At 39.6% G+C, this 15,173-nt stretch overlaps 1 protein-coding gene across 1 annotated transcript in view; it reads right to left on the bottom strand.

The window, feature by feature from the left end:
* The window catches only part of LOC124619747 (probable ATP-dependent RNA helicase DDX27), an 83,483-nt gene that overhangs the window by 23,220 nt on the left and 45,090 nt on the right, over positions 1-15,173 (bottom strand). The window contains exons 6-10 of the mRNA XM_047146326.1: positions 10,601-10,684; positions 10,385-10,512; positions 10,101-10,298; positions 9,881-10,025; positions 208-342 (exon numbers count right to left, since the gene is read on the bottom strand). Coding sequence (XP_047002282.1) covers positions 208-342; positions 9,881-10,025; positions 10,101-10,298; positions 10,385-10,512; positions 10,601-10,684 — 690 coding nt within the window. The remainder of the gene's footprint in view (positions 1-207; positions 343-9,880; positions 10,026-10,100; positions 10,299-10,384; positions 10,513-10,600; positions 10,685-15,173) is intronic.

Here is a 15,173-nt window from a genome sequence, read left to right as displayed (position 1 = left end):
AAAAATTAGTGAGACATCACATAAGAAGATTAATGCGAAAGAAATGTACTTCATATACAAGGTGCAGTGTCTTTGCAGTGAAAATGTTCTCACATCAGCAATACCCAAACATTGAAAATATTCATTACAGATAGTTAAGAATTTAAACTTTTAAGCACAGAATGGAGACAAGAAAACTAAAATACAAAATTCCTTGAAGACATTTACAGTTTTTACTCCTCGAATGTCTAGACCTCGAGCTGCAACATCAGTTGCCACAAGAACGTCCAGCTCTTCATTCTTGAAACGCTTCAGAGCTTCCAAACGCTGAGGCTGTGTCAGATTTCCATGCAGTTCTCCAACCTGTTAAAACCAAAATTTAAATGTATATCAAACTGTCCATAAAGTTGGAATACTGGAATTACTGGCAATAAAACACAAGTAACATATGCCAAATAATAATGAATGGTCAACAGAAGGTAAAGTTTTCCTACCAGTGTTATTCTCCTTATACCTACAAAACAATGATAATGTCTGAAAATGAAACTTGCTACATGAACACAGATTCAAAATTACGACTCCAGTTGATACAGGGCAAATCTGTTCATTAACAAAATATTTAGAGGAAAACAGTATGACAAAATGTCATTTTCAAACCTCTCTTTTACACAGGGTTTCTATCCTACTGTCCGTCTTTCTGTTCAATCTCCTGTCCTCACACACATTCACACAAATCCACCAGCCTGTTATTTTAAATGTGGCTACATTATGCACCACTAGCTGTGCCACTCAGAAGCCAAACCAACTAACTCCAATTTTACAATTTTTCTACTTGTGATTATGAAACTTTCACAAACATTTATATTTTCAGAAGCCAAAATGTTTAACTCTATTCATTAATTCTTGCACCAGTACGTGGCAATACTTTCTATGGGAACTTAATATTTCATTACAGCTTTGAGAGATCAAAGTTACTAACTACAATTTTCAAACAATGGAGACTCCAGGTAGTAATATCAACAATGTAGGAAAAGACAGATTGCTACTTACCATAAAGAAGACACCTCAAGTTGCAGACAAGCACAATTAAAAGATACTTACATACAGCTTTCAACCACAGCCTTCATCAGTGAAAGAGAGACACAGCATTCACACACATAAGCAGGAACACCACACACACACATACACACACACACACACACACCCGTCCACAGCCTTCATCAGTAAAAGAGAGACACAGCATTCACACACATAAGCAGGAACACACACACACACACACACACACACACACACACACACACACACACACACACACACACACACACGTCATTCCAGTATCTTGTGTCAGAATGTAACATCATGTGGAATACAAGCAGCAATCTGGAGGGGGTTGGGAAGGGGAAGGGGAAGGGATTATGTACTGATGGGGAGAGAAACGAACACTGTCTTGTGGAGTGTGCACGGACTAGAATGACGACAGGCACAGAGTCAGGAGGTTAGGGGGCAGTAATGTGAGGACAAATGGAGCAAAAATGGAGAGGAGTGAAGAAGGATGGGTGGATGCATTGGCAGACAGCTGCAAATAAACAGGGTGGGAGATAAGAATGGGGATAGAGGAGGTGGAAACTGTTGGGACAGTATGTTACTGTAGGTTGACACCGGGATAATTATGGGAGTAGAGAATGCATTGCAAGGATAAATCCCTTTTGCGCAGTTTAGAAAAGCTGGTGGTGGAGGGAAGAATCTAGATGGCTCAGGTAGTGAAGCAGCCACTGAAGCCACAGGTGGCCCGGCCCCTGATGGGATAGGATAAACTTGTGACGAGACTGGAATAGGAAGTGCTGGGTGGGTGGATTGGGCAGGTTTAGCACCTGTGTCTTTCACAAGGATATGATCCTTGTGGCAAAGGGTTGGGACTGTGAGTGGCATAATGATGAACTAGGATGTTGTGGAGGTTGGGTGGGTGTTGGAACACCACTTTAGGAGGTGATTGAAGTGTCTCAGGTAGGGTGTCCCTCAATTCAGGGCATGATGATAGGTAATCTAAGCCCTGGCGAAGGATGTGGTTCAGTTTTCCAGTGCGTGGTTGTACGGTACTGTTTATTTGCAGTATTTGTAAAGGTTTTTAATTCCTTATGGTGAATTTGAAGAAATCTACAATAGGTAGCCAACCAGAATTTGTGAACATAAACAAAGCTTTCCTATACTAAGTATTTGGCCCATCTGCCCAGAAAAGATAGCAGATCTCACATCCCTCCTAAAATATATTTCTTCTGTGAAGCATGACTGCTAAAAAAAGCTAGCAGTCACTCAACAGGAACACAATACTCAGCCGTCAGAGAGCTGCGATATCATTTATAGTGATGATTACACACATTAGAAGTTAAAGTGAAAATAACAAGTGAATTTTTTCAGTCAAAAATGTGAGTAACTCCTGAAAAAATACAAATGTTATGTAGTTCTCAATTCAGTTATTATCTATGTTGTGTTTTCTTCAAATTTGTACATGCACAAAATTATAATTATCATAAAATATTATGATGAATAGAAATTTGAGTCATAATTAAAGCTGATTGGAGCATGCAACGTGTAACTGTACATGGCATCTGATTTCTTGAAACCAAACATTGTCTATGAAGCATGGGATTTAATGTTCAACGAATGTTTTCATCAGAATTGTCTTGACTGCAGAAATCAATAACAAGGTTGACTGATTTCCACAGCTAAGCAAGTACCATCAGAACTAAAGACCAACTGAATACAGAGAATGGAAACAGTTACTTTAAATATGAGACAAAAGAGTGTTGTATCTGAAAGTGACACACAATTCATGATTTAAATCAAAAAAAAAAATTGTTTTTAGCGGGATAAATATATCACAAGTAAAAATCCTGTCATGGACAAATATCTTCCTTTAGATGAGGTCTACTGTCATTTTATTTCCACATCTCTATTCTATATTTGTCTGGTTCTCTCAACTTATGTAAGCTGAGCATGGTTCTGCAGCCTCTACTGATATAATTTTTACTGGTGTTATAAGTATGACAAGAAACACAAAAGATATTTTGTATTTTGTGAACATTAGTCTGACACATTATTCTGTAACGCTGAATGGGTATATGTAGCAACTTTTTATCTCATATTTTACAGTAAGTTTTTGAGTGATCCTCATGTGTCAAGAGGGATCGTCAACCAAAGGCAACTGGAAATTGTACAGCTCTTCTAGGTATTCCTCAGCAAGGTACAGATGAATGTGCACCTCCAGATGTCTGTTTCACATGTTGATGTACACGCCAGGTCATAGAGGAAGATAATCTGATGTCAACTAGCTTGCTCCTGTCAGTATTCACACCCCCCATGGAGTGATTGGTGTTCATGATTCAGTATCAACAATAGTAGCAATAAAACTGTGAAAGATAGGACTGGATACTGACTGTAGACATCTAGTGAACTTTCACTGTATTTCACTATTAACCATTGATTCTACTCTTATTATTCCATCTACGGGTCATCACTGACTGTTGTCACAGTATGATCTGTGTTTGGTCTCCACTTAACCAATAATGTCACAACCACATGACAGTGCTGGAGGCTCTTCCTGTATCATCATCAATTTCTGCCAAAAGGCAGGTTTTCACATGGTAGTTCTCCTGCCTGTCTGGTCTTCTGCCATCCTCTTCAGGTCTGCATAATTTCCTCTTCCCTTTATGCCATCTATCATCTTGTATCTCCTTCTTCCTCTCAGTCTTCTCCCACAAACCAATCCTTCCAAAGAATTTGCCTGCAAGCACTCCCTTCTCAATGAATGTCCCAATCAGTTCTTTTTCCTTTCTCTTACAACCTTCAGCAGACATCTTCTCTCACCAACCCTTTCCAATACTCTTTCATTACTCACTCTTTCCATCCAGCTTACTCTCTTCCTGTATGCTTGGCAATTTGATATTATAATAAACCAACTACTTGAAAACAAAACAATATGCTTCATTCAAAGTCAATGAACTGTTCATAATGCACTCCCATAACACACTCCTCTTATTCGTACAAAGCAAAGTGTAATACAAAAATCACTCTTGCACCTGAGAATTGTCCATACATTGTTTGTAACTCCTCCAAGGGGGCCATTATATGCTATCTATATTTTTATTTGTCTGTTTTGAGGCGGTGTCAGGAGAAATGTAGAGAATACCCTCATCTCACAAAACGGGGGATATGTGCAGTGTAGGCAAGGTTACACTTCTCTTATGTAATGGTAGCTAATTTCTGTGCTACATATTAAGCCAGCTGCCATGATTACAACAACTGTCAGAGCTAATCTACATCTACATATATACTCCGCTAGCCATCAAGCGGTGCGTGGCTGAGGGCACAATTTGCGCCAAAGTCATATCCCCTCCCCCGGCCACCCCCTCTGTTCCACTCGCCGATTGCACAAGGGAAAAACGACTGTCTGAATGCCTCAGTACGAGCTCTAATTTCCCTTATCTTTGAATGGTCATCACTGCGTGATTTGAAAGTTGGTGGTAATAATATATGCTCTACATCCTCGGCGAAGATTGTATTTCAGAATCTAGTGAGCAGCCCCTACCATTTAGCGTGTCGTCTATCTGCAAGTGTGTCCCACTTCAAACTTTCAATGAAATTTGTAACGCTCTCGCGATGGCTAAATGTACAAGTCACAAACCTGTGGTTAATGCACTCAACTCACATTCAGAAGGAGTGAGGCTGATATCCTCATCTGACCATCCAAAATTTAAGTTTCATGGGTTTCCCTAACTTGATTAACCAAATTCCAGGATTATTGCTTTAAAATGCCAAACTAGTCCAAACAAAAAAATTGAAACTCCTTCCTTGATGCATACTACAACCTGTACAGCTTTTGGTGGCAGAGGGATTACTTCACCACTGATTTTCAAAGAAGTGAAATGACAGCCTAGCAGGTCAAGAGACTGCTGTTGCTATGCAACTGTATACACAATAATATTAACTATGGAATGAGAAATATCCTTGATACGAGTTTGTGTTATTTCCAGATATGTTGTGTCTTGGGTCCTGTTAGGGATGGCAAGTGAAGGGGACAAGAATATAGTACCAGAGAGAGTTCATCCTGGCACAGATAAACTGCACACGGAGGAATAGGTCACAGGGATTGGTATGGAGTGTGAGACATCAGAGGGAAACTGCTACGAGAACAGTGTAAAAGAGGAGTCATAGTCTTACAGACATGTGCAAGGACCAGACAGAAATGGTGAGGAATAAGAGAGGAAGGAAGATTATGCTTCCATTAGTGGTGAGGCCATGAGAGGTAAAATAAAGGGTCGGATTAGACAAGGACGGGGAAAGAAATCACCCATGTCCATTTTAAAGCAATAATCCTGAAATTTGGCTTAATCAAATAAGGGAAACTTAAATTTTGGATCGTCAGATGAGGATATCAGCTTCACTCCTTGTGGATGTGACTTGAGTGCATTAAGCACAGTATATGGTTGGGACGAGCACAGAGCTAATGCAGGGCAAGGAGGGAAGGATGATCAGTCTTTTCTATGGACACAGTTTGGCTGTGGTCATTTATTTGAGTGTATAGGTGGTTTATTACAACACACAAATAAAAGAATGCACAGAAGTTGCGGTGGAGTTAGCATATGACCCAGATGCTCTTGCAGATGACCGTGGCTCTAAAGTGACGGAATATATCTGTCACAGAACAGGAGCAGCATGTACTGGGTGGATGTAGCTTGAGACTGGCTTTGACATGGGTCAAAGACACACATATGGCCCTTGTATCAAAAGTCAGAACCAGAAGTAGCATAAGAATGAATATGTATATTTCGTTGTCATGTGAATTCCAGAATATCACTTTACAAAGTTAATACTGAATTTACATTTTCCAAAGAAGTAATCCTGCAGTGTGTGTTTTGTCCCCCTTTTATTCTTATGTTGAGTGATGAAGTGCAACGGTGGAATGAAATTCGCCCAGTGCAGGTCATGAACAGGACATTATTATGCCTGCCATGCCAGTCAAAGACCCTAAAAGAGGAATTTCAAGATGCTGCACAGCTGCTGCTCTTCAATTCACAACACTGTTTAATAATGTAAGACATTTGTAAAAAGGTCAACATTCATACCGATGTCCACAGAGCACAAGGTAACATTACTGAAAGTTGTTGTTGTTGTGGTCTTCAGTCACGAGACTGGTTTGATGCAGCTCTCCATGCTACTCTATCCTGTCCAAGCTTCTTCATCTCCCAGTACCTACTGCAACCTACATCCTTCTGAATATGCTTAGTGTATTCATCTCTTGGTCTCCCTCTACGATTTTTACCCTCCATGCTGTCCTCCAATGCTAAATTTGTGATCCCTTGATGCCTCAAAACATGTCCTACCAACCGATCCCTTCTTCTAGTCAAGTTGTGCCACAAACTTCTCTTCTCCCCAATCCTATTCAATACCTCCTCATTAGTTACGTGATCTACCCACCTTATCTTCAGCATTCTTCTGTAGCACCACATTTTTAAAGCTTCTATTCTCTTCTTGTCCAAACTAGTTATTGTCCATGTTTCACTTCCATACATGGCTACACTCCATACAAATACTTTCAGAAACGACTTCCTGATACTTAAATCTATACTCGATGTTAACAAATTTCTCTTCTTCAGAAACGATTTCCTTGCCATTGCCAGTCTACATTTTATATCCTCTCTACTTCGACCATCATCAGTTATTTTACTCCCTAAATAGCAAAACTCCTTTACTACCTTAAGTGTCTCATTTCCTAATCTAATTCCCTCAGCATCACACGATTTAATTTGACTACATTCCATTATCTTCGTTTTGCTTTTGTTGATGTTCATCTTATATCCTCCTTTCAAGACACTGCCCATTCCGTTCAACTGCTCTTCCAAGTCCTTTGCTGTCTCTGACAGAATTACAATGTCATCGGCGAACCTCAAAGTTTTTACTTCTTCTCCATGAATTTTAATACCTACTCCGAATTTTTCTTTTGTTTCCTTTACTGCTTGCTCAATATACAGATTGAATAACATCGGGGATAGGCTACAACCCTGTCTCACTGCCTTCCCAACTACTGCTTCCCTTAAATGCCCCTGGACTCTTATAACTGCCATCTGGTTTCTGTAGAATTTGTAAATAGCCTTTCGCTCCCTGTATTTTATCCCTGCCACCTTCAGAATTTGAAAGAGAGTATTCCAGTTAACATTGTCAAAAGCTTTCTCTAAGTCTACAAATGCTAGAAACGTAGGTTTGCCTTTTCTTAATCTTTCTTCTAAGATAAGTCGTAAGGTTAGTATTGCCTCACGTGTTCCAACATTTCTACGGAATCCAAACTGATCTTCCCTGAGGTCCGCTTCTACCAGTTTTTCCATTCGTCTGTAAAGAATTCGGGTTAGTATTTTGCAGCTGTGACTTATTAAACTGATAGTTCGGTAATTTTCACATCTGTCAACACCTGCTTTCTTTGGGATTGGAATTATTATATTCTTCTTGAAGTCTGAGGGTATTTCGCCTGTCTCGTACATCTTGCTCACCAGATGGTAGAGTTTTGTCATGACTGGCTCTCCCAAGGCCATCAGTAGTTCTAATGGAATGTTGTCTACTCCCGGGGCCTTGTTTCAACTCAGGTCATTCAGTGCTCTGTCAAACTCTTCACGCAGTATCGTATCTCCCATTTCGTCTTCATCTACATCCTCTTCCATTTCCATAATATTGTCCTCAAGTACATCGCCCTTGTATAAACCCTCTATATACTCCTTCCACCTTTCTGCCTTCCCTTCTTTGCTTAGAACTGGGTTGCCATCTGAGCTCTTGATATTCATACAAGTGGTTCTCTTCTCTCCAAAGGTCTCTTTAATTTTCCTGTAGGCAGTATCTATCTTACCCCTAGTGAGACAAGCCTCTACATCCTTACATTTGTCCTCTAGCCATCCCTGCTTAGCCATTTTGCACTTCCTGTCGATCTCATTTTTGAGACGTTTGTATTCCTTTTTGCCTGCTTCATTTACTGCATTTTTATATTTTCTCCTTTCATCAATTAAATTCAATATTTCTTCTGTTACCCAAGGATTTCTATTAGCCCTCGCCTTTTTACCTACTTGATCGTCTGCTGCCTTCACTACTTCATCTCTCAGAGCTACCCATTCTTCTTCTACTGTATTTCTTTCCCCCATTCCTGTCAATTGTTCCCTTATGCTCTCCCTAAAACTCTCTACAACCTCTGGTTCTTTCAGTTTATCCAGGTCCCATCTCCTTAGATTCCCACTTTTTTGCAGTTTCTTCAGTTTCAATCTGCAGTTGATAACCAATAGATTGTGGTCAGAATCCACATCTGCCTCTGGAAATGTCTTACTATTTAAAACCTGGTTCCTAAATCTCTGTCTTAGCATTATATAATCTATCTGATACCTTTTAGTATCTCCAGGATTCTTCCAGGTATACAACCTTCTTTTATGATTCTTGAACCAAGTGTTAGCTATGATTAAGTTATGCTCTGTGCAAAATTCTACAAGGCGGCTTCCTCTTTAATTTCTTCCCCCCAATCGATATTCACCTACTATGTTTCCTTCTCTCCCTTTTCCTACTGACGAATTCCAGTCACCCATGACTATTAAATTTTCGTCTCCCTTCACTACCTGAATAATTTCTTTTATCTCGTCATACATTTCATCAATTTCTTCATCATCTGCAGAGCTAGTTGGCATATAAACTTGTACTACTGTAGTAGGCATGGGCTTTGTGTCTATCTTGGCCACAATAATGCGTTCACTATGCTGTTTGTAGTAGCTAACCCGCACTCCTATTTTTTTATTCATTATTAAACCTACTCCTGCATTACCCCTATTTGATTTTGTATTTATAACCCTGTACTCACCTGACCAAAAGTCTTGTTCCTCCTGCCACCGAACTTCACTAATTCCCACTATATCTAACTTTAACCTATCCATTTCCCTTTTTAAATTTTCTAACCTACCTGCCCGATTAAGGGATCTGACATTCCACGCTCCGATCCGTAGAACGCCAGTTTTCTTTTTTTCTTTCTCCTGATAACGACGTCCTCTTGAGTAGTCCCCGCCCGGAGATCTGAATGGGGGACTATTTTACCTCCGGAATATTTTACCCAAGAGGACGCCATCATCATTTAATCATACAGTAAAGCTGCATGTCCTCGGGAAAAATTACGGCTGTAGTTTCCCCTTGCTTTCAGCCGTTCGCAGTACCAGCACAGCAAGGCCGTTTTGGTTAATGTTACAAGGCCAGATCAGTCAATCATCCAAACTGTTGCCCCTGCAACTACTGAAAAGGCTGCTGCCCCTCTTCAGGAACCACATGTTTGTCTGGCCTCTCAACAGATACCCCTCCGTTGTGGTTGCACCTACGGTACGGCCATCTGTATCGCTGTGGCACGCAAGCCTCCCCACCAAGCGGCAAGGTCCATGGTTCATGGGGCGGTACTGAAAGTATGATATTAAATTATCATGAAAACAAGAGATTTTAAACTAAGACAATAATAAAAATTCAAATTTGGTGTTTTCGGTGTTGGCTGCTTTTTGAAAACAGTCACCAATCGTGTACTCAAAAATAAAGAGAAAGAAACATTTCACCATTTTACTGGGCCCAATGAATGACAGTCAAACTTCGAAAGGGACGTGTTTTTGACTGTTCTAGTATGTTGGGATACTGGGGTGCTAAAGAGGGCAGGGATTTCAAAAGGGAGGGGGGAACAACAGCACTCCTTTAAAATAATTTTAGCACTGTAATCATTTGCAAATCACTATTGCAAATACTAATACATAAAGTTCATGCTTCACAACCTGCTCCTGCGAATTTTCACAAAATGCACAGTATGTATGAGAACCAAAGAAAAAACTACTGTAGAAGTTATGGCACACACCTTAATACCCAAAAGACCAAGGAGAATGTGCAGACGGTGTGCTTGCTTTTTTGTCTGAACAAATACTATGACATGGTCTCTGAAGGTACGACACACAAGAGCTGCCAAAATCGCTTCACGATCTCCTTCCCGTTCTTTTCTTATCCTGCATAAAATGCAAGGTTTAGAGTAGGATAAAACCCATCAATGTAAAATAATGAGATCACTAAAAAAATACTACCTTACAAATTCTTGGCGTAGATTAAAAGCTACATTTTGATTACTATCAACAAATATCTTAACTGGCTTGTTAAGAGAGACAGCAGCCAGATCTTTGACTTCCTCTGTCATTGTAGCAGAGAACAGCAATGTTTGTCTTGTCCTAGCACACTGCTGTATTATCTCCTTCATCTGTTCTGCAAAATTTTCATCCAGCATTCTGTGAAGAGTAATATCATAATGTATCTAAGGAACACAAACTAATTACAGATGTATCAAAACATAAAATCTACTGTATTAACTTACCGATCTGCTTCATCAAGAATCAAGACTTCAATACTGTCCAAGCTAAATGATGGTGTATTCTTCAAATGATCGATAAGACGTCCAGGCGTAGCAATTACAATATCTGGATTTTTTCTCAAAACATTCTCCTACAAAAATAATGCTACGTTTTTACAAATATGAGGACAATGCAAAATGCTAAAAAATAACAATAAGTTGAAGACACAGATTTGTTACCTGTATTTTCAAGTCAAGACCACCAACAGATAATCCAACATCTACTGTAGTGAACTGTGCCAGCTGCTTCGTTACTTGATATACCTGCCAATAAATGTAAATATTTTGTACACTGCTGTGAAGATTAATTATGGAAGATTGTACTGCATTATAAATTTTTTGCAGGAAAGCAGAGGGAAATATTATTATAACAACTCAAAGTGGAAAGAAAAAGCTGATGCTATTGTTATCTTCAGCTCGAAGACTGGTTTGATATAGCACTCCATGATAGTCTACCCTGTGCAAGGCTTTTTTCATCTCCGCATAACAACTGCGACCTAAATCCTTTTGAGCCTGTTTATAGTATTTAACCTTGTTCTCCCTCTACAATTTTTATGCCACACACACTTCCCTCAAGTACCAAACTGACAATTTCTTGATGGCTCAGGATGTGTCCTGGCAGCCAGACTGTTCTTTTAGTCCAGATTGGCCATAAATTTCCTTTCTGTCCAATTCAATTGAGCACCTACTAATTAGTTATTCGATCTACCCATGTAATCTTCAGCATTCTTCTGTAGCATCACATTTGAATAGGTTCTATTCTCTTCTTGTCTAAACCTGTTTACATTGTGTGTTTCATTTCTTCACAAGGCTATTCTACAACCAAATACCTTCAGTAAATATTCCGTGACATTTAAATTTATGTTGTTGTTGTTGTTGTGATCTTCAGTCCTGAGACTGGTTTGATGCAGCTCTCCATGCTACTCTATCCTGTGCAAGCTTCTTCATCTCCCAGTACCTACTGCAACCTACATCCTTCTGAATCTGCTTAGTGTATTCATCTCTTGGTCTCCCTCTACGATTTTTACCCTCCACGCTGCCCTCCAATGCTAAATTTGTGATCCCTTGATGCCCCAGAACATGTCCTGCCAATCGATCCCTTCTTCTAGTCATGTTGTGCCACAAACTTCTCTTCTCCCCAATTCTATTCAATACGTCCTCATTAGTTATGTGATCTACCCATCTAATCTTCAGCATTCTTCTGTAGCACCACATTTCGAAAGCTTCTATTCTCTTCTTGTCTAAACTATTTATCGTCCATGTTTCACTTCCATACATGGCTACATTCCATACAAATACTTTCAGAAACGACTTCCTGATACTTAAATCTACACTCGATGTTAACAAATTTCTCTTCTTCAGAAAAGCTTTCCTTGCCATTGCCAGTCTACATTTTATATCTTCTCTACTTCGACAATCATCAGTTGTTTTGCTCCCCAAATAGCAAAACTCCTTTACTACTTTAAGTGTCTCATTTCCTAATCTAATTCCCTCAGCGTCACCCGATTTAATTCGGCTACATTCCATTATCCTCGTTTTGCTTTTGTTGATGTTCAACTTATACCCACCTTTCATGACACTGTCCATTCCGTTCAACTGCTCTTCCAAGTCCTTTGCTGTCTCTGACAGAATTACAATGTCATCAGTGAACCTCAAAGTTTTTATTTCTTCTCCATGGATTTTAATACCTACTCCGAAATTTTTCTTTTGTTTCCTTTACTGCTTGCTCAATATACAGATTGAATAACATCGGGGAGAGGCTGCAGCCCTGTCTCACTCCCTTCCCAACCACTGCTTCCCTTTCGTGCCCCTCGACTCTTATAACTGCCATCTGATTTCTGTACAAATTGTGAATAGCCTTTCGCTCCCTGTATTTTACCCCTGCCACCTTCAGAATTTGAAAGAGAGTATTCCAGTCCACATTGTCAAAAGCTTTCTCTAAGTCTACAAATGCTAGAAACGTAGGTTTGCCTTTTCTTAATCTAGCTCCTAAGAAAAGACGTAGGGTCAGTATTGCCTCACGTGTTCCAATATTTCTACGGAATCCAAACTAATCTTCCCCGAGGTCGGCTTCTACCAGTTTTTCCATTCGTCTGTAAAGAATTCGCGTTAGTATTTTGCAGTTGTGACTTATATTTCATTAAAAATTTCTCTTTTGCAGAAATGCTTTTGTTGCTGTTACCAGCCTGCATTCTATATCTTCCCTAATGTGACCTTTATCAGCTACTGTACTGCCCAAATAGCAAAATTCATCTACGTCTTTTAGTGCCTCATTTCCTAATCTAGTTCCCTTGGCATTGCCTGATTTACCAATTTACCCGATTATAAGACAACACCCCCGCCCCCCTATTTAAGAGACTTCTTGAGAAAAATTTTCTTTTTAACATATTCTGATTAATCAAAAGTACAAACTTTCTCTTTTTACAGTTAAGATAGCCTATTCTAAAATTATGCCATTTACTGATTGTCTACATTTTGATAATACAAGGAGAAATAAAATAAGCAAAGAGAAACTGTTTACATTAATTGTTATCTTCACTACCTGTTTTGTTTACTTCAACTACCATCTGTGGTATCACCATTTTTCATCATCATCATCATCATCCTTACAGGACATCTGTGAAACTTACATCTTCATTGTCACAAATATTCGGCTGTTTCTTCTAAATATGTTGCAAATGCTGTGGTTCTGATTCTGGTAGGACCTGAGAACACTACTGTCTTTTTCTTTTTTCCCCCCTGAAAATATAGCGGATTATAAAACATTACAATATCTCTTGCTTCCAAACATATTGTCTGTCCACCATCTCTCATTGGCTTTGACATATCCCCAATTGTTCCCATCATACCACATGGTGAACATCGACAACATTGCTGCATGAAACATGTAAGTACACCAGTGACCCCAATATAGACTTTTAGCAAATTTTACAGAAATGTATGGTACCGTTGAGCATTTGTGTAATTTTAAAGTTTTGCATTGTTTGCTTCATGCTACCCTTTGTGATTGTTCAACATAAATTTGTATGAAACATCAATAGCCAAAGCTTCAGCCATATATGTAATACGATTCGTATATTAATCTATTACACATTGACCTCAGCAGCAATTGTGTAAACTGTGATCATAAGATGACATCGTATTTTTTGAATGATGAATTGAAGGAGAAACCTCATCTTATAATCAGGTAAATATAATTTGACTACATTCAATTTTCCTTCATTCACTTTCGTAGATGTTTATCTTATTGTCACTTTTCAAGACTAGTCATTCTGTTGAACTGATTTCAAGTCAACTGCTATCTCCCACAGAATTACAATGTCATCAGCAAATCTGAAAGATTTTATTTCTTGTCCCTTTACTACCTTTAAAATTTTTCCTTGGTTTCCTTTACCGCTGGGCCAATGTACAGTCTGAATAACACTGGGGAGAGAGTAAAACTATGTCTTACTCCCTTGCCAACTACTGTTTCCCTTCATGTCCATTGACTTTTAAAACTGCAGTCTGGTTCTACACAAGCTGTATATGACCTTTTGCTCCCTGTATTTTACCCCTTGCAACTTCAGAATTTCAAAGAGTGTATTCTAGCCAACACTGCCAAAAACTCTCCAAATGCAGCAAATGCAATAAACATATTGGTTTACCTTTTTTCAATCTACTTTTTGGTTGGTTGGTTTAAAAGAGGGGACTAGGGACCAAACTATGAGGTCATTGGTCCCTTGTTCCTAATAAAACAATGCCACAAGTGTGAGAATAAAACGGATGAGACATATAACACAAAACGGAAAGAATGGAAAGACCACAAGAACGAAGGAAAGGCAACGAACACTAAAATGAACAAAAGAAGACAAGAAAAACAACAGAGAGATGAAAGAAACATTTCGAAGAGAATAAAACAAGGAATCAGATTACAGTGGCTGGCCGACAACAAAAATAAAAAGGAAAAGCCAGCCACCCTGCAACACATTAAAACCTCCATCCTAAAAGCACTACGGTGGAGGACACAGAGGGGCAAAGGACATGCGCTAAAACTCAGATCGAATGATAAAACCCACCCTCACAAATGAAACGTAAAACTAAATCAGCCGATGCGGCATTGTCTGCTAAAAACAATGATAACAAGTCCAGCAACCGAAGATGAAGTCACAGGGCAGTCGAAAAAGGACAGAACAGAAGAATATGGGCCACTGTCAACTGAAAACCAGTCCTAAGGATTGATATGTCTTCCACTACAGTGAGTGAATCGTCATGAAGGTAAAGTTCTGGGTCTGGATGAACAGTACGACGTTGACAGAAGTGCACGACACATGACTTTGCGGCTGAAAACTAGAGGCCGTGGGCTACAGCCCATGAATGCGCCTTGTGGATGTCTCACTGTAGGTGACACTCAGCAACACCGGTACTGGAGCAGCAGTACGAAATGTAGAAGTCGTCTGCATACCGAGAAGGTGAGACGGAGGGCCCAACAGCTGCTACTAGACTGTTAATGGCAACTAAAAACAGAGAGACATTCAATACAGAGCCCTGCGGGACTCCATTTCCCTGGATATGGACAGAACTATGGGAGGCACCAACTTGGACATGGAAAGTACAGAGCGACAGGAAGTTTTGGATAAAAATCGAGAGCGGTTCCCGGAGACCCCACTCATACAATGTGGCAATGATATGATCTTGCCAGGTGGTGTCATACGCTTTGTGTAGATCAAAAAAGAAAGCAACAAGGTGTTGGCATCTGGAAAAGGCTGTTCGGATG

The sequence above is a fragment of the Schistocerca americana genome, chromosome 6 (genome assembly GCF_021461395.2).
Source record: "Schistocerca americana isolate TAMUIC-IGC-003095 chromosome 6, iqSchAmer2.1, whole genome shotgun sequence".
Lineage (NCBI taxonomy): Eukaryota > Metazoa > Arthropoda > Insecta > Orthoptera > Acrididae > Schistocerca > Schistocerca americana.
This window is presented reverse-complemented; position numbering and strand designations above follow the sequence as displayed.